The sequence below is a fragment of the Marmota monax genome, unplaced genomic scaffold (genome assembly GCF_021218885.2).
Source record: "Marmota monax isolate L192 unplaced genomic scaffold, Marmota_monax_Labrador192_F-V1.1 WCK01_AAM20220418_F8-fsc00021, whole genome shotgun sequence".
In the NCBI taxonomy this organism is placed as follows: Eukaryota; Metazoa; Chordata; class Mammalia; order Rodentia; family Sciuridae; genus Marmota; species Marmota monax.
The window spans coordinates 3114988-3138428 of record NW_026695228.1 but is presented as its reverse complement, the minus strand read 5'-3'; the positions used below and the strand labels follow the sequence as shown (position 1 = coordinate 3138428).

Sequence of the window (23441 nt, the reverse complement as noted above, 5' to 3'; positions counted from 1 at the left end):
TCTATCCCACAGATCTGGGTTTCAGATACCTCAGGCTCAGCCACACTACAGTCCCAAGATCTCAGTGCTGTTTCTACTTGCAGAGAGACCACCAGGGATACACTCATCCAAAGGAGCAACCCGATGATGCAGCTACGAGACCAGGGCCACCAGCACTCTCACCAGGAAGACCCAGGCTTCTCCAAACCCGCAGGCACCCCCACACTGGACCTGGAGGTCCACCTGGAGTCCCCAGACAGATGCTCTTATGGTGGTAAACCTGCTTGCACGCAGGCCCCAGCCCCTGGCTGGTGTCCCAAAATGGGTGCAGCCACATGCAACCAAACCTGGAGTCTCCCCGAAAGCAGTTCTCTAGCCTGTGGTAGCTGCTTTTTTTTTTAAATTTCAATAAAGAATAACAGATTGGAAAGAATAGAAAATCTATTGGTAATACCTTCAGAAAAATAAAACATGGAAAAGAAAAAAATATTTATATGTAAATATAATTGAAAAGACAAAAATAATTCATGAAAAAATGAATACATAAAATGAATAAAGAAAATAAAAGATAAATAAGATGGAGTTCTGAAATAAGAAAATCAAAGCCATGAGATAGAGCAAAGAGAAATGCAAATCAAAACCACCCTAAGATACCATCTCACTCCAGTAAGATTGGCAGCCATTATGAAGTCAAACAACAACAAGTGCTGGAGAGGATGTGGGGAAAAGGGTACTCTTGTACATTGCTGGTGGGACTGCAAATTGGTGTGGCCAATCTGGAAAGCAGTATGGAGATTCCTGGGAAAGCTGGGAATGGAACCACCATTTGACCCAGCTATTGCCCTTCTTGGACTATTCCCTGAAGACCTTAAAAGAGCGTACTACAGGGATACTGCTACATCGATGTTCATAGCAGCACAATTCACAATTGCTAGACTGTGGAACCAACCCAGATGCCCTTCAATAGATGAATGGATAAAAAAAAATGTGGCATTTATACACCATGGAGTATTACGCAGCACTAAAAAATGACAAAATCATAGAATTTGCAGGGAAATGGATGGCACTAGAGCAGATTATGCTTAGTGAAGCTAGCCAATCCCTAAAAAACAAATACCAAATGTCTTCTTTGATATAATGAGAGCAACTAAGAACAGAGCAGGGAGGAAGAGCAGGAAGAAAAGATTAACATTAAACAGATACATGAGGTGGGAGGGAAAGGGAGAGAAAAGGGAAATTGCATGGTAATGGAGGGAGACCCTCATTGTTATACAAAATTACATATAAGAGGTTGTGAGGGGAATGGGAAAATAAACAAGGAGAGAAATGAATTACAGTGGATGGGGTAGAGAGAGAAGATGGGAGGGGAGGGAGGGGGGATAGTAGAGGATAGGAAAAGTAGCAGAATACAACAGTTACTAATAGGGCATTATGTAAAAATGTGGATGTGTAACCGATGTGATTCTGCAATCTGTATTTGGGGTAAAATTGGGAGTTCATAACCAACTTGAATCTAATGTATGAAATATGATATGTCAAGAGCTTTATAATGTTTTGAACAACCAATAAAAAAAAAATTTAAAAAAAAAGAAAATTAAAAATAAAACTTGGGGCTGGAATTGTGGCTCATCGGTAGAGTGCTCCCCTAGGACCAGCAGGACCCGGGTTTGATTCTCAGCACCACACAAAAATAAAGGCATTGTGTTGTTTCCATCTACAAAAAAAGATTCATATTCTTCTCTCTTTCTCTCTCTCAAAAAATTAAAAAATAAAAATAAATAAATAAAACTTGAAATTTTAAACTGAAAATGCACACTGAATATTTGGGGAAATCAATCACATATTGGGGGAAATACAAAACACTGAGCTATATTGGTAAAAATCCATACAAATCTTAAGAAAAAAATTATTTGTCTTGACAGACAATTATATATGTTCTTTTCAAATGTGCACAAAGAATTCACAAGATGCACCACTATGGGCGAAAAAATAACATTCAGTGGTAGTAACTATTACAGATTTGAATTAGAACTCATTTGTAAGTCAGTGGTACAGCACTTGATTTGAAACCCATTTCAAACTTAAATTGTCTGTACTGAGAAGAAAAAAGGATTTGTACTCAATGATCTAATTTTAAATTTTAAAAACTAGAAAAAGAATAAATTAACCTCAAAGAAATAAGGGAATGAATAATGATAAGACCAGAAATCAATAAATAAATAAAAAAAGAGAAAAAAAGTTGAACCTTTGAAAAGGTTTAAAAAATTCACAAATCTAACAAGACTACACCTAAATAATTAGCAAAAACAACAAAAGCCTTACCTTGGCCAATTTTGTAATTTTACCAAAACCAGGCTTCCAAGAGGGAGCTGTGAATAAACAATCTTAAATCCACTTTGAAGAAGCTGAGTCTCTTCAGGAAATTCTTCTTCAGAAATAGAACATTCATTATATCTTGAGTCAGCATTCATGAAGCAATACCATGGTTCACTGTGATCAACTTTGGCTGCATCCTCACTTGACAATAATCTCCATTTCAAACAACTTTCATTTTCACATTGAACCCATACTCTGTTTATATACATACTGTTTTCCACTGAAGAATCCATTACACTGTTACAAAACTTAGTTATTTTATCATTAATTTTTCATTTTTCCATACATTTAATCTGAAAAATAAGAAAAAGGAAAATAAAAAATAAGCATTCAAAAGTATGAGAGAAAATTCCATCCAAAATCAAAGAAATAACTCTTCTTTGCCTAACATCTCTGTATAATGAAGATATATGTTGAACACGTTTAATTTCCACCCACACAAAAACAAAAGAACAAAATGGAAACATCACTGTGCAAAAACTGCTCCAAAAATACAAATAAGAAAAATATGGTGGACAACATACTACACAGCACACATCTGGTAGGTATCCAATATTTTCTGTCAACAGCTAAGCCTTATTGAATGACAACTATGTTCTAGGTATTATTCTAAGTGCTTTATTTACACATTTCACATAGTATTCCCAATCACCTTATAATGCTCATTTTTACAGGGTAGGTTTGAGATAAGAAAAGTAAAAATTTTTTAAAAGATCCAGAGATATGATAAAGTAGAGTTGAAATTTAAATGCAGGTAGTTCAGTTTTAAATTTTGTGATCTTAACTATTAGACTGTATTGTTCCTTGAGTATTCATAAAGCATGGCTTGACAATTCTTTTTCTTTTTCTAATTTTACCATATAAGATTTAAAATTAATCAGAATTTAAAGGGATTTCTTATGTCATTTACCTTTTAATCTATTAAAATTCCAAATTGTTTTCAGAGTTTTTTAATTATGAAAACGCTACACATATAAAGTTAGAATTGTATGACTAAGCTTCCAAAACATAACATCAATAATAATACATGTACACTAATCATATAACTAACTACAAGTAAAACTAATTATTTTTTTTCTTTAATTTTTATTGTTGGTTGTTCAAAACATTACATAGTTCTTGACAAATCATATTTCACACTTTGATTCAAGTGGGTTATGAACTCCCATTTTTACCCCGTATACAGATTATAGCATCACATCGGTTACACATCCACTGTTTTACATATTGCTATGCTAGTTTCTGTTGTATTCTGCTGCCTTTCCTATCCTCTACTATCCCCCATCCCCTCCCCTCTCACCTTCTCTCTCTACCCCATCTACTGTAATTCATTTCTCCCCCTTGTTTTTTTTCCCCCTTTCCCCTCACTTCCTCTTGTATGTAATTTTGTATAACCATGAGGGTCTCCTTCCATTTCCATGCAATTTCCCTTCTCTTTCCTTTTCCCTCCCACCTCTCACCCCTGTTTAATGTTAATCTTCTTCTCATGCTCTTCCTCCCAACTCTGTTCTTACTCTCCTTATATCAAAGAAAACATTTGGCATTTGTTTTTTAGGGATTGGCTAGCTTCACTTAGCATAATCTGTTCTAATGCCATCCATTTCCCTGCAAATTCTATGATTTTGTCATTTTTTTAATGCAGAGTAATACTCCATTGTATATAACTGCCACATTTTTTTTTTATCCATTCGTCTATTGAAGGGCATCTAGGTTGGTTCCACAGTCTTGCTATTGTGAATTGTGCTGCTATGAACATCGACGTAGCAGTGTCCCTGTAGCATGCTCTTTTTAGGTCTTTAGGGAATAGACCAAGAAGGGGAATAGCTGGGTCAAATGGTCATTCCATTCCCAGCTTTCCAAGAAATCTCCATACTGCTTTCCAAATTGGCTGCACCAATTTGCAGTCCCACCAGCAATGTACAAGTGTACCCTTTTCCCCACATCCTCGCCAGCACTTGTTGTTGTTTGACTTCATAATGGCTGCCAATCTTACTGGAGTGAGATGGTATCTTAGGGTGGTTTTGATTTGCATTTCTCTGACTGCTAGAGATGGTGAGCATTTTTTCATGTACTTATTGATTGATTGTATGTCCTCCTCTGAGAAGTGTCTGTTCAGGTCCTTGGCCCATTTGTTGATTGGGTTGTTTGTTCTCTTATTGTCTAATTTTTTGAGTTCTTTGTATACTCTGGATATTAGGGCTCTATCTGAAGTGTGAGGAGTAAAGATTTGTTCCCAGGATGTAGGCTCCCTATTTACCTCTCTTATTGTTTTTTTGCTGAGAAAAAACTTTTTAGTTTGAGTAAGTCCCATTTGTTGATTCTAGTTATTAACTCTTGTACTATGGGTGTCCTATTGAGGAATTTGGAGCCTGACCCCACAGTATGTAGATCGTAGCCAACTTTTTCTTGTATCAGACGCCGTGTCTCTGATTTGATATCAAGCTCCTTGATCCATTTTGAGTTAACTTTTGTGCATGGCGAGAGAAAGGGATTCAGTTTCATTTTGTTGCGTATGGATTTCCAGTAAAACTAATTATTGACAACTTATTTGCTATACCAAACCTATTTCTTAAAAGAAAAAAAAAAGCCTTTGGTATACCATATCCACAAGCTAGTAAAACATGTAAGTTAACACCATTTAAAGAAGTCTTTAATTCATGAGTTAATCATATATTTAGAAACTTACTTATGCATGGCATATACCTTCCTTGGGCCACTATAAATTGCTTTAGAAATTTGCCAATATATTTGAATATGTCTTATGTGAATGTATCCAAAGAAAATAAACATAAAAGATACCAACCATAGTTATAAAAATCAAAAATATTCATTGAAGCACTGTTTATCATACTGAAAGAATAGAAAATCTAAAAACAGGAAGACTTAAATATATCAGAAAATATAAAACTTTGCCAATAACATTTAATTTTTACTTGCTTAATTCTTGAACTGGTAAGGAAATTTATAAGGAGCAATGTAAACTGCAATTGAAGTGAATGGATTTATTACATTTCTCTCTTTTACTCTGAAATTTGTTTATGCCTTCTCTCATTTATTCTTTATTTAATTTGTCACAGATGTTTTAAAATATTAGTTTTGAAATTCGACTTAATACATTTCTCTTATCCCTTCTTTCTATTTTCTTTAGAATTCTTTTTTCTTTTCATTGATGCTTAATTAATTCATTTCCAATCTTTTATAATATGAGCATTGAAGGCTTTACTTTCCACTCTAAGTATTACTAAATATTACTCAATTTTAAATATTCAATTTCAATTCTGTTTATCTTTGGGCCCAGGAGTAATTTACACTTAAAAATTTTTGAGAGGGTCTCTGTATTTGAGGTTTATCATTTTATTATTGATTTTTTAATATAATTTTATTTTAGTCAAAGCTTGCTGATACAGAGACCTGGGGATCACAAATGTTGCCACACTGACCTAGCCAGAATGCAATTGAAACAAGCACAGAAACCCAAGGGGATTCAGTTCAGAGATATGCAGGAGAGTGTGACTCATTTTCCCTTTGAGTTTGGTGATTCATGTCAGCTAAGAAGAATGAGAATACTGAACAAGCAAAAATAATTATACCTGGGGACTGAGTCTGGGAAGGCCATACTCATGGGTGGTGGTGAACAGACCCATGGAAAGTTGGTAATCTTGCTGTCATTTTGTAGGCCCCTGAGACCCAAACACCCAGCAGAAGTTAACATTTTTCTGGACATTGATCTAATCTCTACTAAGCAGATGCCACCTTATAAAATTCCAGCATTCTAGCCACCAGAAATTCCCATTTAGAACTATGTGCCACCCCTATCTTGGAAGTGCATCTATCTAGTCTGTATCAACAAAACTCCAATTGATGGTACTTTCCATTTTGTCCTGCTTTACAGAATAGGAGAAATATCTTTGCCAGCTACTCTTCCAAGAGAAAATTAATATCTAAAATATATAAAGAACTAAAAAAATTATACCCCAAACACTAACTCAATTAATTGATGGGCAAATCAACTAAACAGACACTTTTCAAATGAAGAAATAAAAATAACCAAAAAATTTTCAACATCTTCGGCAATTAGAAAAATTCATTTCAAAACTACACTGAGATTTCACCTCGCTAGTGTTAGAATGGCAGTCATCAAGGATGCAAATAATAATAAGTGCTGAAGAGCACTTGGGGAAAAAGGAACACTTAAACACTGTTGATGAGATTATAAATTAGTACAATCACTATGCAAATCAATATAAAGTTTCCTCAAAAGACAAGGAATGGATCTACCACATGCTTCAGCTATACTACTCCTTGGTATTTATCCTAAAGAATTAAAGTCGGCATAAAATAGTGATACATGCATACCCATGTTGATAGCATCACAATTCACAACAGCCAAATTATAGAGCCACCCTAGGTGTCCATCAGTGGATGAATATATAAGCAAATGTGATATATATACACAATGGAATTTTACTCAGCTATAATTTAAGAATGAAATTATGCCATTTGAAGGAAAATAGATGGAATTTGACAGCACTATGTTAAGCAAAATGAAAATAAGCCAAACTCAGAAAATCAAGGATCATGGTTTCTCTCATATGTGAAAGCTAAGAGAGGAAAAAGGAAAAAAAAAGTGATGGAGGGTGTTTCTTATGAAAACAGAAGGGTAACCAGTAGAGTACAGGAAAGGAATCAGGAAGAGGAAGCAAAAGGGAAAATACTGGGGAATTAAATTAACCAAATCATATTAATTTATTGTGTGCCTATACAGATATGCACCAAATCCCACTAATTATAATGCACCAATAAAAGTAAATAAAATAAAAAGTAGCAAAAATCACTTCCATATATTTAAAAACTATTTCCATGCCCTACCTCCATGGTTATTTCCTTAGCTCCTCTCTCCTCAATTATGATTAATCTATTGTTGAGTTGTTAACTTCAAAGACCTTTCCATATACAGAACTCTATTTATTGGAATTCATTTTGTATTTATTTATAGCATCCTGTTCTTTTCTTAGGTATAATTGCTGTTAGCTGAATTTGTTGAATGTCCTGTTAGCTTACTTCCTTGTAATTTCTGTAAATTTTTAAAGTAAATACATCTCTAACCAGGTCTTATCTATGGAAATACTTTGTGACTTGAAATGAGTATAAGACTTTGTGTTTACTTCTGTAAGACCCAGAAGCATTACTGTCATGGGATCAATGTTTTATTAATTTTTTAAATAAAACAAGTACCTATTACAGATATTAAATCCAAAATTCCCTAAGGGTAATTGATTCTTAAAGCCCATACTATATAAAGGCAAACAGGTATCTTTGTATTCCTTTGTTCTGATTTAAAAAAAGAAAAAAGCTTAAAGGCCTCTCTAATTGTAGTAAGCCCTTTGACAGACTGTACTATAAGAAGGCAATTCAAGTTCCAATTTTATACTTCACTAGTACTCAAATCCTCATTTTCTGTCAAAACATAAACCCTTAGATTATGGGGTCTACCAACTACTCATCTCTCATTTCCCCTTTTCTTATATTCCCATTCCCTAAATGGGAGAAACAGCATCAACTTAGATGATAACTCCTCTAGTTTTCCGTTCTCTCTTCTTTTCTGACCCTTGAGAATTTTTCCTTTTTTTATGGCTCAGCTATATATAAGCAACAATGTTTGTTATATTTCATTACTTCTGGTTATACATAGCAGGAATGAAGGTAAGATTATTCATGTTATATGATTTATATTACCAGATCTGGCAAGCTATTTTGCTAGAACTGGTAAGCTGTTACACTTTTTAATGTAGGAAGTGAATACACATTCTGTACATCAGCTTGTATTTTTCATGACATCATAAATTGTAAACATTTTTAATTACATGAAATATTCCACACAGTTCATTATATATATATATATATATATATATATATATATATATATATATATACCAACAATTATTTAAATGATATCTTTTAACCTAAATATTCCTTTTATTCGCAATTATTACTACATATAATATTGAATAACTTCAGTCAGTTACCCAGTCAATCAAGCAATCTCTTTTGAGTGTATACTGTATTCTAGAAACTTTGGCAGTGGTAATAGGCTGAAGATGAAGACAGATGTTTCTTACTCTCAACTTTATTCACAAGTGGAAAGTTTGAGAATTCCCCCAGATACTGAATAAGAATATCTGGGACTAGCAGCTAATAATCAGTTTGTAAAATAACAACTACTCTTCAACAGATGAATGGATAAAGAAAACGTGATTTTATTTATATATATATATATATATATATATATACATATTTATATATATATATATATATATATATATACACACACACACACATACATATGCATATACATATATACACACACACAACAGAATATAATTCAGCCATAAAAAAAGAATGACTTGATGACTGTCATTCTATGTAAAATAAACAGATCCTCAAAACATCAAAAGTCAAATGTTCTCTCTGATATGTAGATGCTAACACACAACAAGGAGAGATAGGGAAGAATAGAAGTTCAGCTGATTAGACAAAGGGGAAGGAAGGGAAGGAAGCAGGGAAAGACACCAAAAAGACAATGGAAGAAATAAAACATGGCTCATGGATTTTCTATGTACACATGTGAATCTCCATAGTGAATCTCCAAATCATGTACATCCACAAGTATGTACATGATCCTAATTAGAATAAAACATACTTCCTGTTTGTATAAATATGTCAATATACCCTACTCTCATTTATAACTAAAAAGAAATAAAAATTAAAAATAAGTGACATAATGTTTCTGATGCATATGCTTTTGAAAACTGAATACATGTTTCCTAAAACTTTCCAGAAAAAAATTAACAACAAATGATAGGTATTGCTTGTCTGTAATCCCAGCTACTCAGGAGGCTGAGGCAGGAGGATCCCAAGTTTGAGGCCAGCATCAGCATTTTAGCAAGACTCTGTCTTAAAATAAAGAATAAAAAAGGGTTGGGATAAAACTCAGTGGCAAAGCATCCCTGGGATCAATCTCCAGTACTGCAGGAAAAAAATTAAACCAAATAATCTTCTAAATATTCGTCCAGTTGCATTCCCAAAGTATCTTACATTCTGTTAAGTTTTGTCCTAAAGCTATATTTGGATGTGTTTCTTATTCTTTTGTTTGTGTCATTTATTCTGCCTTGATTTATTGAATGAACCTAGATATTGTATTTTTGATTCTCATATTCAGAATGTTGGGTCAGAACTACTCAAAATCCATTATGAAGAAGTACCTCCTTGGTTTTAATGACATGAACTTCGCTTTGTGACATAATAAAGAAATATATTAACTATATTTTCAAGAAGAAATAATTTGGTATCTTTCTTCTTCCATGGTTTTAATTGATTAAAGACTTTCATTGATAGAAACTATATTTATCTTCTTTTTTTAAAAGAAGATTTTTATAGTTGTAGATGGATACCATGCCTTTATTTTATTTATTTTTATGCAATGCAAAGGACTGAACCCAGTGCCTCACACATGCTAGGCAAGCATTCTGAGCTACAGCCTCAGCCCTATATTTATCTTCTTAAAATGACTGAATAATTTTCTTTTTCAAAATAAAATCACCCTTAACTTCAATCACATCCTTCCCTGAAAGTAACCACTCTAAATAGTGTGTATTCTCCAGATAATTTTTATGTATACACCTATTCATGTTTTTATATATTTGATATTTTCATCTTTTTGCAATTATGTTTCTGCATTTTAGACATTGTTTCCCCTCACTATTGACTTTGCATAGCATACACAGAATGAATGAAACGTAGCTTATTTGACTAATTCTCTCTCAAGAAGTCTGATATTTTTCCAGTTTTTTATTAATACGGTAACAAATATTATCACACACTAATGAATTCATGTATATGAGCATGTATTCTTCTTGGAAGGATAACTAGAAGTAGAAATGATGGATCAAAAGTTATAAGTATTTTTATTTTAATAGATGATTCCAAATGGCCCTATAAAAACTTTTGTTCCAATTTACACTTTACCAACAACATATAAGAGTGCTGATTTCAGCATTCATACACAACAGATATTAATAATGATTCATTTATTTTCAAATCTATTCAAAGAGTTATCTTACTATAGTTTTAATTAACATTTCCCTGACTATTAGTGAACTTTTACTATTTATATTTCCATTTATTGGAAATCCTATGAGATACTCATATGTGATTATTTTCTCTATTGATTAGGTGGAGATGTTGATATATTATGGATATTGCCCATTTGTTATATATGGTGCAAACATTTTCACGCAGTTTCTTGTGTGTCTTTTAACTTTATATTTTTATCATACAGGAATTTAAAAATTTTTATATGACTTGCATTTTATGTCTAACCAAATAAAAAAGTTTGTTTGACCCAAATTTTAAATAAATTCTCTGTATTTGCCAATATATTTGTTTCCTTCTTTCTTACATTTAGGAATTTAACCCATCTGGAATATTGTGTCAAGTTTGGAAATAATGAGATGAAAGACTCTTAATTTTTATGTACATTGATTAAATGTCCTTCTATTCATTTTTATTAAATAACAAAAATGGGCTTTACTAGTACTTAATATCAACTGACACTGGAATACTCATTCAGACCATATGTAAGCTAGTCCTAAATGGGATGTGAGGCCTCCTGCTAGAAAGGTTTGAGGTCCCATAACTAAAAGGGTTTCATGAAGATACCTTTCATTTATTCATTTACCTTCACCATATTGCTATGTATTGGAGTTTTACTTCTAGATAAACAAGCTTGTAAATTAAATTATTTAAACTATTCTTCACAAAATGCACTTTTAAAAAATCTCTACAAAAACAACAATAATTGAGGAATTTGACAATATCAAAAATGCAAATAATTAAATTATAAGAGATTTGGAAGTAAGCAAAAAGGAATTGTGGTCACTTAACTGTCTAGGATTTTGTCTATTTTGCAACCAATGGACTACTATAGAGGAGAAAGTACTTTTTAAGTTTGTGGCACCACATCAACGGAAAGCTTAGAAAAATCCATTATGATAGTCTATTATAAAATGTTAAGGGGATTAAAAGATTACTTTTAAATGGTAGATAAAGTTTTCATATTTTCTTAGGAACTTCAGTCTCACAGTGGATAATACTGAAAAGATAAATTAACATTAAGAAAACGTCATTATTACTTAAAAAGTGATACTCATTTTCAATCACATCTAACTTAAACCTCTTGGTATTTTAGGTTTGGTATATATTATCCAGGCTAATAGAATTTGTACTACAGATTATGAAATGCTTATTCATCTTAAGAATCTCACTGTTTCTATTACCTTTTCTCCAGTACTTTGCTGGTATTTAAAATTATTGCCACATTCAAAAGATGTAAATGACAAGGAGAAAGAAAATGTCATAAGAATGCTAGTCTTTGAAGGGCTTCCTATGAAATCATTCCTAAGTAGCCAAAACTTAGTCTTCATAGGGACTTTATGCAGACTTTGACAAATGCAAAGCTGTGCTAAGAACAACACTTTATTTACTCAACTTCTGTTTTTCTACTATGGAACTCAGCTAAAACATTGAACTAGATACTCCATAAAAATTAAAATGCAGAAAACATTGAATGGCTCTTTAAAATTATACAGCCTTAAGTTCACAATTTATACATTAGTTTTTCTTTTCATTCAAAGTCATTCATACATATGTATGGTTATGGACACTCAAGTTTTAGTCAGACAGTTCTACCACTTTTCACTAGGCAAATTAAACAATCACTCTAAATCTCTGGTCCCTTATTTGGAAATCATAGATTACTTCCTATGACCCAATATTGAGCTCTTAGCACAGAATACTGTGCACTTTATATTTCTTAAATACATGAATTTACCTTTATTTGAATTAATTCAAATTAATTCAAACATATACTAAATTTAAGCACTGTGCACTGTGCACAAAACATGAACATGAAACACTTACTAGACTTAAGTTTACAGAAATACAGATAAAACCAAGTTGCATAAAATCCTTGATAAATTTAACACAATGTGATTAATGTAATAATAAATGTACAAGTACTAAGGAGAACATAAATGAGAAAACAACTTTTAGGAAAGGTGGAATCTATGAAAGATGCATTGAGCAGCTAGCATTTGAGCTAAGCCTGTGAGGATAAGTAGGTATTCACTATGGCAAGATGAAGGAGGAAATGAACATGTACGAAAAGGAAACCCCATGAACAAAGGCATGAAAGTGTAAAAGAACAAAGCATGCACAAAAATATTGAGTGGTTGAGCATAGCCAGAGCTTTTTCAGGGAAGTAAAAATGGAAGCTGGTGAGGCTAAAAAGAATCCTTCCGGGGCAAGATTGTTAAGAGCCTTAGTTATAGGCATGTGCCACCATGCCCACTGTTCTTATTTTTAAAAAATCAAATACTCTTATAAAGCTTGAAATGATAAAACTTTTGTTCCTGCCATACCTACTTCCCCAGCAGCAACTATTTTGACTCTTTTAGTTATTTCTTTAAGTGTTCATCTCCGTATTTCTAAACAATAAAGTATTATTTCTTAATTATTCCATAGTTCTTGTACCCTATCTTCTCCCAACTCCCCAATATTATTATAATTTTTGGTTAACATTTGTTGTTTATATTGTAAATATTTAAATATGATTGTATTTAATTTATCTACTTATTTATTTTTATGGTGCTTAGGTTTGAATCATGCTTCCTAGCCAAGGGTTCTACCACAGATTCCCATTCCCAGCCCTTTTATTCTTAACTCTATATTTTCCTTGGGCTTCCTGTCTTAAATTAAAAACAAAAAGGGCTGGGGATGTTGCTCAGTGGCAGAGCACTCTTGGGTTCAATCCCTGGTTACCACCCACCAACACACATACAGAAAAAGTACATAGATAACCTTGATCAGAATAAAAATTAAAAAAAAAATTAAAAAGAAAAAAAGAGTTATTACCATGTCAAATAATAGACATTACTCTAGAAGTAAATAGGAACCATTGCAAAGAGCATCACAAAAACCAGATATCTTACTTCATAGCTTCTATGGCACCAATTTTTACAGTTGAACATTTGGCAAACAAAATGTGCCTTCAAATTTATGGCATATTAAAATTATAACAGCTCGGGCTGGGGATGTGGCTCAAGCGGTAGCGCGCTCGCCTGGTATGCGTGCGGCCTGGGTTCGATCCTCAGCACCACATACAAGCAAGGATGCTGCGTCCGCCGAAAACTGAAAAATAAATATTAAGGGGTTCTCTCTCTCTCTCTCTCTCTCTCTCTCTCTCTCTCTCTCTCTCTCTCCTTTAAAAAATAAAAAGAACATGTTTCACTCTCCACAGTTCTCCTCCTTGGAAGTGGGAGTACAAAGTTACTTAAGATAACTTTGGATAGGATATCTTTAAAAAAAAAATTATAACAGCTGTCATTGTCTGTATATAAACAAACTTGGTGAGGTAAGATATAAACTCATTAAAGTGTTGAGAGATGACTGGTTCTTCATGGTATGATTAGACAACCACCACCAGTAAGCATTTCGAACATTTATAAACCACAGAAATTTATTTCTTACAATTCTGGGACTGCAATGTCCAAGATCAAGGTCTTGACAGATTCACTGTCTTGTGAAGAAAGAGCCTGTTTGCTGGTTCATTAACTATTGTCTTTGCTGCGTTCTCCACATGGTGGAGGGAGTGAGGGTCTCTTTTGGGCCTGTAAGATGGACCTAATCTCATTCATGAGCATCATGCCCTCATGACCTAATCATCTCTCAAGGGCCCTACTTCCTAATGCCATCATTTTGCGGGTTAATATTATAATGTATAACTTTTGGAGGATATAATATTCAGACAATAGCAATATTACCTGGAAAAGTGGACATCTGAGTTGAAAGTGATTTAGGAAGAATTCCTAAATATCAAAGACATTTTTTAAATGTATTTTTTTATTTATTCTTTTTAGTTATACATGACAGTAGAATGTATTTTGACATAAAATACATACATGGAGTATCACTTCCCATTCTTGTGGTCAACATGATGTGGAGTTACATTGGTCGTGTATTCATTTATGAACACAGGAAAGTTATGCCCATTCATTCTCCTGTCTCTCCCATTCCCATTCCCTTTCTTTTCCCTTCTAATCTAATCAAGTGAACCTCCACTCCTCCATGATCTGCCCCCCACCTATTGTGAGTCAGCATCCAAGTATCAGAGAGAACCTTCAACCTTTGGTTTTGGGGGGATGGCCTTATTTCACTTAGCATGATATTCTCCAACTCCGACCATTTACCAGCAAATGCCATAATTTCATTCTTCTTCATAGCTGAGTAATATTCCATTGTGTATATGTACCATATTTTCTTTATTATTCATCTACTAAAGGGTACCTAAGTTGGTTCCACAACTGAGAACTATTGTGAACTGAGCTACTGTAAACAGTGATATGGCCATATCACTAAAGTATGCTGATTTTAAGTCCTTTGAGTATAAGCTGAAGAGTGGGATAACTGTGTCAAATGGTGGTTCCATTTGAAGTATTCTGAGAAATCTTCTTACTGCTTTCCAGAGTGGTTGCACCAATTTGCAGTTCCACCAGCAATGTGTAAGTGTACATCCCCACATCCTTGCCAACATTTACTGTCACTCATCAAAGATTATTTAAAGAATTCTTTTCTCAATTTATTTTGCTTATATTTTCTATATAATGTATACAAAAATGAGCTGTAATAAGTATACCAAAATAAGCTAGAAAGAACTTTTAAGGTAACTATAAAAATTCTAGGAATTAAGAGTGTTGTGTCATAGTTTAGCATTTCTTTTCCAGTGGTAGATAAAATATGGTGCAATTTATTATTATTTTAATGATATCTGCTATGGACTGAAGGTTTTTATCCACCAGCACCCAGGCACAGGTTTAAACCCTAATCCCCAATATGATTATTTTGGGATATAGGAGACTTGAGGAGCTAATAAGTTCATCAGCATACAGCTCTTCTGATGGGATTAATGACCTGACAAAAAGAGGCAGCAGACAGCAAGCTCTTCTCCCTCTGCTCCATCATCTGAGAAAACAGCTATGACAGCAATCTAAAAAGAAGGGTTTCCTCACCTGACATGGGATCTGCTGTCATCTTGATCTTTCTAGTTTCCAGAACTGTAAAAAATGAATATCTGTTCTTTAAGCTACTCAGTATATGATAACTTGCTATTGCAGCCTAAACTGACTAAGAAAGTATCTCACATTTAACTTGTGATTTGGAAATATAGCTCTATGGCTGAAGAAAGCATGCATGAGTCTCTGGGTTAAATTCCTAGTAGTTAACAAAATATTAGAAATATAACTCTCAATAATGTTATAGGATTAAAAAAATGTAGAGAAATTAGAAGCAGGACAGTCAGCTAGTTAGAAAGTTCCTAGGAGTTTACATACAAACATTGTGGACCTCATTAGAAGAGTACAAATAATGTTATAGAATATGGTGGATATGAGAAGTTTTCTGAAAGGATAATAGCAAAGAATTGATAATCCATCACATGTATGTGGGTTTTGCAAAGGGAGGATTTTGCAAGGGGAGGAATGATATACCCAAACAGGTGAAATTTTCTTCCAGTTTATTCTTCCTGTCTTCCCTTTCCACCCTTTATTTCTGGTACTTATCATTTTGTTTCACATTATAATGACATGTGTTGCCTCCTTCACTCTATTAGACTAAAGCTCTCTGAGAGCAGAGACATTTTTCTTTCAACCTGAAGCAATGAATGAGTTGATGATAGGAAAAATAATGTCCTCTGGGCATTGATCCTCAAATGCCTAATTGTGTTTTTATACACAGGACTTTTTCATTGTTATTGTTCAACTTCTATATATCTGTGGAATGTCTCAGTAAAGGAACAGGGAACACTTTTTTATTTGTAACAATGCACTACAAAGCATTACTACTTAATCTAAATTTACTAGAGACCACCAAGATCTGGAAAATGTCAATGAACAATTGTAAAAAACTTAATACTATGTAATTATTATATGTATTTTTAGCTTTCAAGTGAAATTCATGAGCTAAATAAAACAAGAAGCCCATGTGGATTTTACACACATTCTTTAAAGATTTCTGTATTCAATGAATGTTATTTTGAAATGTCATAGAAGAGATTTGAAAAAATTAGAGAATAAGATTAATTCTTCTTGAGTTAAAGTATTACATAGTCTCATTGTTCAATAAAACAAAGGGTTTTTAAAAATTAATTTATTCTAATTTGTTATATATGTCAGCTGAATGCATTTCAATTCATATTACAAATACAGAACACATTTTTTGATGTCTCTGGTTGTACACAAAGTGGATTCACACCATTTGTTTCTTCATACATGTACTTAGGGTAATGATGTCCATCTCATTCCACCATCTTTCCTAACCCCATGCCCCTTCCATTCCCCTCCCTCTCTTTTGACCTATCTAAAGTTCCTCTATTCCTCTCATGTACCCTCCCCTCCCCATTATGGATCAGCACCCTCATATCAAAGAAAACATTCTGCATTTGGTTTGGGGGAATTGGTTTACTTTACTTAGCATAATATTCTCCAACTCCATCCATTTACCTGCAAATACCATGATTTTATTCTCTTTTAATGCTGAGTAATATTCCATTGTGTGTATATATGTCACATTTTTTAATCCATTCATCTACTAAAGGACATCTAGGTTGGTTCCACAGTTTAGCTATTGTGAATTGTGCTGCTATAAACATTGATGTGGTTGTGTCCCGGCAGTATGCTGTTTTTAAGCCCTTAAAAGGAGAGGGATAGCTGGGTCAAATGTTGGTTTCATTCCCAGTTTTCCAAGGAATCTCCATACTGCTTTCCAAATTGGCTGCACCAATTTGCAGTCCCACCAGCAATGCATGAGTGTACTTTTTTCCCCACATTCTTGCCAACACTTATTGTTGTCTTCTTAACAGCTGCCATTCTGAGTGGAGTGAGATGAAATCTTAGAGTAATTTTGATTTGCATTTCTCTAACTGCTAATGATGATGAACATTTTTTCATATATTTGTTGATTGACTGTATATCCTCTTCTGAGAAGTGTCTGTTCAGGTCCTTGGCCCATTTATTGATTGGGTTATTTATTTTACTGGTGTTAAAATTTTTCTGTTCTTTATATATCCTAGAAATTATTCCTCTATTTGATGTGCATGTGGTAAAATTTGATCCCATTCTGTAGGTTCTCCACCTCACTGATTGTTTCTTTTGCTGAGAAGCTTTTTAATTTGAATACATCCCATTTATTGATTCTTGATTTTATTTTTTGTGCTATAGGAGTCATTAAGGAAACCAGGGCCTAATATGACATGATGGACGTTTGGGCCTACTTTTTCTTCTATTAGGTGCAGGGTCTCAGGCTTAATTTCTATATCCTGATCCACCTTGAGTTTAGTTTTGTGCATATTGAGAGATAGGGATCTAATTTCATTTTGTTGAATATCAATTTCCAGTTTTCCCAGCACCATTTGTTGAAGAGGCTATCTTTTCTCCAATATATTTTTGGTGCCTTTGTCTTAATATGAGATAACTGTAATTAATGTGGGTTTGTCTTTGTGTCTTCTATTCTATTCCATTGGTCAAAAGGTCTATTTTGGTGCCACTACCATGCCGTTTTGTTACTATTTCTCTGTAGTATAGTTTAAGGTCTGGTATAGTGATGCCTCCAGCTTCTCTCTTCTTGCTAAGGATTGCTTTGGCTATTCCAGATGAATTTCATGATTGCTTTTTATATTTCTATGAGGAATGCCAGTGGAATTTTTATTGGGATTGCATTAAATCTGTGTGGTGCTTTTGGTAGTATGGTCATTTTGACAAAATTAATTCTGCCTATCCAAGAACAAGGGATATCCTTTCATTTTCTAAGGTCTTCTTTAATTTCTTTCTTTGGTGTGCTGTAGTTTTCATTGTAGAGATCTTTCACCTCTTTCATTGTTTCCCAAGTATTTTATTTATTTATTTATTTATTCATTCATTCATTTATTGAGGCTATTGCAAATGGGGTGGTTTTCCTAGTTTCTCTTTCAATTGATTTGTCACTGATACACAGAAATACTTTTGATTTATTTTGCTGATTTTATATCCTGCTACTTTGCTGAATTCATTTATTAGTTCTAGAAGTTTCTTGGTGGATCCTCTAGGCATGTCATCAGCAAAGAGTGATAATTTGAATTCTTCTTTTCCTATTCATATGTCTTTAATTTCCTTCATCTAATTGCTCTGGCTAGAGTTTCAGTAACTATATTAAAAAGGAGTGGTGAAAGAGGGCACCTCTGTCTTGTTCCAGTTTTTAGAGGGAATGCTTTCAATTTTTATCCATTTAGAGTGATGTTGACCTGGGGCTTAGTGTAGATAGCTTTTACAATGTTGAGATATGTTCCTGATATCCCTAGTTTTTCTAGTGTTTTCAACATGAAGGGGCGCCATATTTTGTCAAACGCTTTTTCTGCATCTATTGATATGATCATATGATTTTTATCTTTAAGTCTATTGATATGATGAATTATATTTATTAATTTCTGTAGGTTGAACCATCCCTGGAATGAACCCTACTTGATAATGGTGCACTATCTTGTTGATATGTTTTTTTGTATTTGATTTGCCAGTATTTTATTGAGAATTTTTGCATCTATGTTCATTAGAGATATTGGTCTGAAGTAAAACAAAGGTTTTGAAGATGAAATTTAGTCAATATGAAGTTTTGTGAAGCATCACTTTTTATTACAATGTGTATGTGTTTGGTGACTGATATATCTCAGATGGTAAAATTACAACACTCTCAAGCACTTCTGAAAAAATCAGAATTTAATGAGACAATATGAACACATACATACAGAATAGGAATGAAGATATGTGACTACTTGTAATAGAAATTGTTTTTATTGTGTGCATGTGATTGGAAAAAATGACTCTTCTTCTAAACAAAAAAAAAGTTGTCATTATTCTTTTGCTCTTCAACATTGTAGATACAGGAAGTGTATCCATTTTTGGCTACAGAATATGATGAACTCTTCTGGATTTGAAAAAAATCAATGGCATCTGTTTCACTGTCTTCAGAGTTGGGATACTTCAGCACGATGATTTCAATTTTAATCACTTTTCTTTTCTAGATAATGTCTCACTCAAAACCAATGATTATAAGACTGTAATTCTGACCATTTAAAGTGTCTTCAAACCATTTTAAAATGGTTTGAATGGCGCCCACAGTGCCATTTTGAAAGTATTAAGAAGATTACAAGATTGCTTACTTGTGCCCTGCCTACCTCCAAGTTCTATTAAAGTGACTGATGAATTTTAATACAAATGCAACATTTGTATTTTTGTGTCTTAGATCATGGTGAACTTAATGTTCACCATGTTTATCCATGTTATTGCAAATGGCAGGATTTTGTTCTTTTTAAGGCTGAATAATATTCTACTGTGTGTATATGCCACATTTTCTTTATACATTTATCTGTTGATGGACATTTAGGTTTTTCCCACGTCTTGACTCATGAATGCTGTTGCAGGGAACAGTGTTAACATCTGTTCTGGATACTGTTTTCAATTCTTCTGGAAACATACCCTGAAGTAGAATTGCTGGATCATATAATAATTCTACTTTCAATTTTTGTGTGTATTTTTTTTTTTAGGAAACTGCATACTGTTTTCCATAGAAACTGTGACATCTTCCCATTCTCATTAAAAGTGCATAAGAATGTCAATTTCTCCACATTCTTGCCAAGATGTGTTACTTTATGCTTTTTCTGATAATGGCCATCCCAATAAGGTGTCAAATATTTTATTGTGGTTCTAAATTCTATTTCCCTGATAATTTGTGATACTAAGCACAGTTCCATAAAACTCATTTGTGTGCCTTCTTCAGAAAGGTACTATTCAAGCCATTTGCCCATTTTTAAAATCAGGTTACTTGTTTTTTTGATATTGCATTGTATGAATTCCTTGTGTACTTCAGAATAGTTAAACCTTTGTCAGATGTATGGTTTGCAAATATTTTATCCTAGTCCAGATAATGCCTTTTCAGTGTGTTGCTTCCTTTTCCATGCAAATAATTTTCAGTTAGAGGTCATCTCACTTGCTTATTTTTTCTTACTTTGTCTGTATTCTTGGTGTCTATACACAAGATCTCATTGCTGAGATGAACATCAAAAAGCTTTCCCACTATGTTTTAAGAGTTTTTTTAGTGTCACATCCTAAATTTAAGTCCTTAATCTATTTTAACTTGATTTTTGTGTATGGTACAAGGTAATGGTCCAGTTTCCTTCTTTTGCTTCTGGATATCTGGTTTTCCAAACACCATTTGTTCAAGAGACTATACCTTTCTCATTGTGTATTCTCAGTGCCTATGTTGATGTTTTGTTGACTGTATATGCACAGGTTAACTTCTTAACTTTCTGTTTTTGTGCTAATATATTGTGTAGTTTATATAACAGTTTTTGCTAACTACAGTTTTATGATATAGTTTAAAATCAGAAAATGTGATGCCTTCAGGATTTTTAAAAATCAAGACTGCCTTAGTTATTTGGGGTCTTCTATGCTTCTATATATAAGTAATTTTATTATTTTTCTGTGAAGAATGCCATTGGGATCTTGACAAAGACTGTAGTAAATGTGGATATTGCTTTGGGTAGTTTAAATATATTTTTTTACAAAAATATGGGATATCTTTTCACTTATTTATGTATTGTTCTATTTCTTTCATCAATGTTTTATAGTTTTCATTGTTATAGATCTATCATCTCCTTGGTTTATTTCTAAATATTTTATTCTTTTTGATGCCATTATAAATGGAATTGTTTTCTTAATTTCTTTTTTAATATTGCTGCAGTGAAATAACTGATTTTTTATATTTGATTTTGGTATCCTGAAACTTTGGCAAATTTTTTTTATTCTACCAGTTTTATTATGCAGTCTTTAGTGTCCCTATATTTAGCATCATGTCATCTAAGGACAGAGACAGTTTTACATCTTTCTGATTTTGCTGCCTTTTTCTTCTTATTAATTGTTCTGGTGAGAACTTCTAGTACTACATTGTATAGAAGCAGAAAGTAAATATCCTTGACTTATTTCTGATCTCATAGAAAGTTATTTTTTCACCATTGAGTATGATTGTTGGCTGTGGCCATATGATGCACAGAATTTATTGTGTTGAGGAGCATTCTTTCTATACCTATTCTGCTGGGTTTTTTAATCATGAGAAAACGCTGAATTTCTCAAAAGCCTTCTGTACCTAGTGAGATAATCATATATTTTCCCTTCATTCTACTGATGCAGGGTATGACATTCACAGATTGACATATGCAAAGATTGAACCATCTTTGCATCTCAGGCATAAATCCTACATGGTCATGATGTATTCTCCTTTTAGTGTGCTAGTGAATTGGGTTCATTAGTATTTGGTGAGGAATTTTGCTGCTCAGGAATATTGGTTTATAATTTTCTTTCTTATAGCATCCTGATCTGGCACCAATATCAGGCTAATGCTGGTCTCATGAGTTTGGAAGTGTTTCTTTCTCTTAAATATTCTGAAAGAGTTTAATAAGCATTGGCATTAATTCTTTCAATATTTGGTACAACTTACAGTGAACTCATCAGGATTTTCTTTGATGAGAGGTTTTTGATTACTGATTCAATCTCCTTACTTTTAATTAGTCTGGTTCAGATTTTCTGTTTCTTCCAAATCGGTATTGGTAGATTGCATGTACCTAGGAATTCATCCATTTCTTCTGGTTTATCTGATTTTCTAGTCATGTAATTATTTGTAATAGTCTTACAACTCTTTATATCTTCATAATATATGGCTTTCTACACCTAAACAACTGAATGTTGCATGAGATGACTGGCTTGTTTTCTTAAAAAAAAACATTGACAGCTCTTTTGCCATATAATTCCCATCCCATATAACTAATCTAAATGTACAATTCAATAGTTTTTAACATATTCATAGAATTGGTCAATCATTATCACATTCAATTTCAGTATACTTTCTTCATCACTGAGGAAGAGCGACATCTTTAGGAGATATTCCTCTTTTGCTCTCAAACTCCAGCTCAGACAAGTATTCTACTGACTCTGTACATTTGTCTATTCTAAACATTTAATATAAATGTAATACTTCTTTTCTGAGTGAATGATATTCCATGTATGTATAGGTGTATCTATTTATATCCATACCATCCACACATATATATGATTAATATAATGTAATATATATTATTGTTATATAATATGTAATATACAATATACATGATTAGATATGTACATATACATGTGTATATATATATATATATCCTCATATACACACACACAAACACACATATACATGTGTACGTAAAATCCTCTTATTTTATTTAGTGAATTTCAAGTAAATTTCACTTGAAAGCTACAAATATATATATAATAATTATACAGTATTAGATTTTTTATAATTGTTCATTAGGATTCTGCAGATGTTGGTGGTCTCTAATAAATTTAGTTTAAGTATTTAAGTAGTAATACTTTGTGTTACATTGTTACAAATAAAAAAATTGCTCCCTACATTCTTACTGAAATGTTCCACAGAAATATAGGAGAAATTGAACAATAACAACAACAACAAAATCCCATGAGTAAAACACTATTAGGCATTTCAGGATCAATGCCCAGAAAACATTTTTTTTCTACCATCAACCTATTTATTCATTGTTGGAGATCTAGAAAATAATGTCTCTGTTCTCAGAAAGCCTCAGTCCAATAGTATGAGGCAAGCAATACATTATAATGTGAAGCAAAATAATAATAACTACCAGAAACAATGCCGTTTTTGTTACTATGGCTGTGTAGTATAGTTTAGTTTCTGGTATTGTACTGCCTCAGGCTACGCTCTTCTTGCTAAGAATTGTTTTGGCCATTCTGGGTCTCTTATTTTTCTAAATGAATTTCATGATTGCTTTTTCTAATTCTATGAAGAATGTTATTGGGATTTTAATAGGAATTGCATTAAATCTGCACAACACTTTTGGTAGTATGGACATTTTGACAATATTAATTCTGTCT

General features: G+C 33.0%; 1 protein-coding gene across 1 annotated transcript in view; it reads right to left on the bottom strand.

The window, feature by feature from the left end:
• The window catches only part of Zcwpw2 (zinc finger CW-type and PWWP domain containing 2), a 131497-nt gene that overhangs the window by 89406 nt on the left and 18650 nt on the right, over positions 1-23441 (bottom strand). Inside the window, exon 2 of the mRNA XM_046437664.2 lies at positions 2302-2648. Coding sequence (XP_046293620.1) covers positions 2302-2588 — 287 coding nt within the window. The 5' untranslated portion in view covers positions 2589-2648. The remainder of the gene's footprint in view (positions 1-2301; positions 2649-23441) is intronic.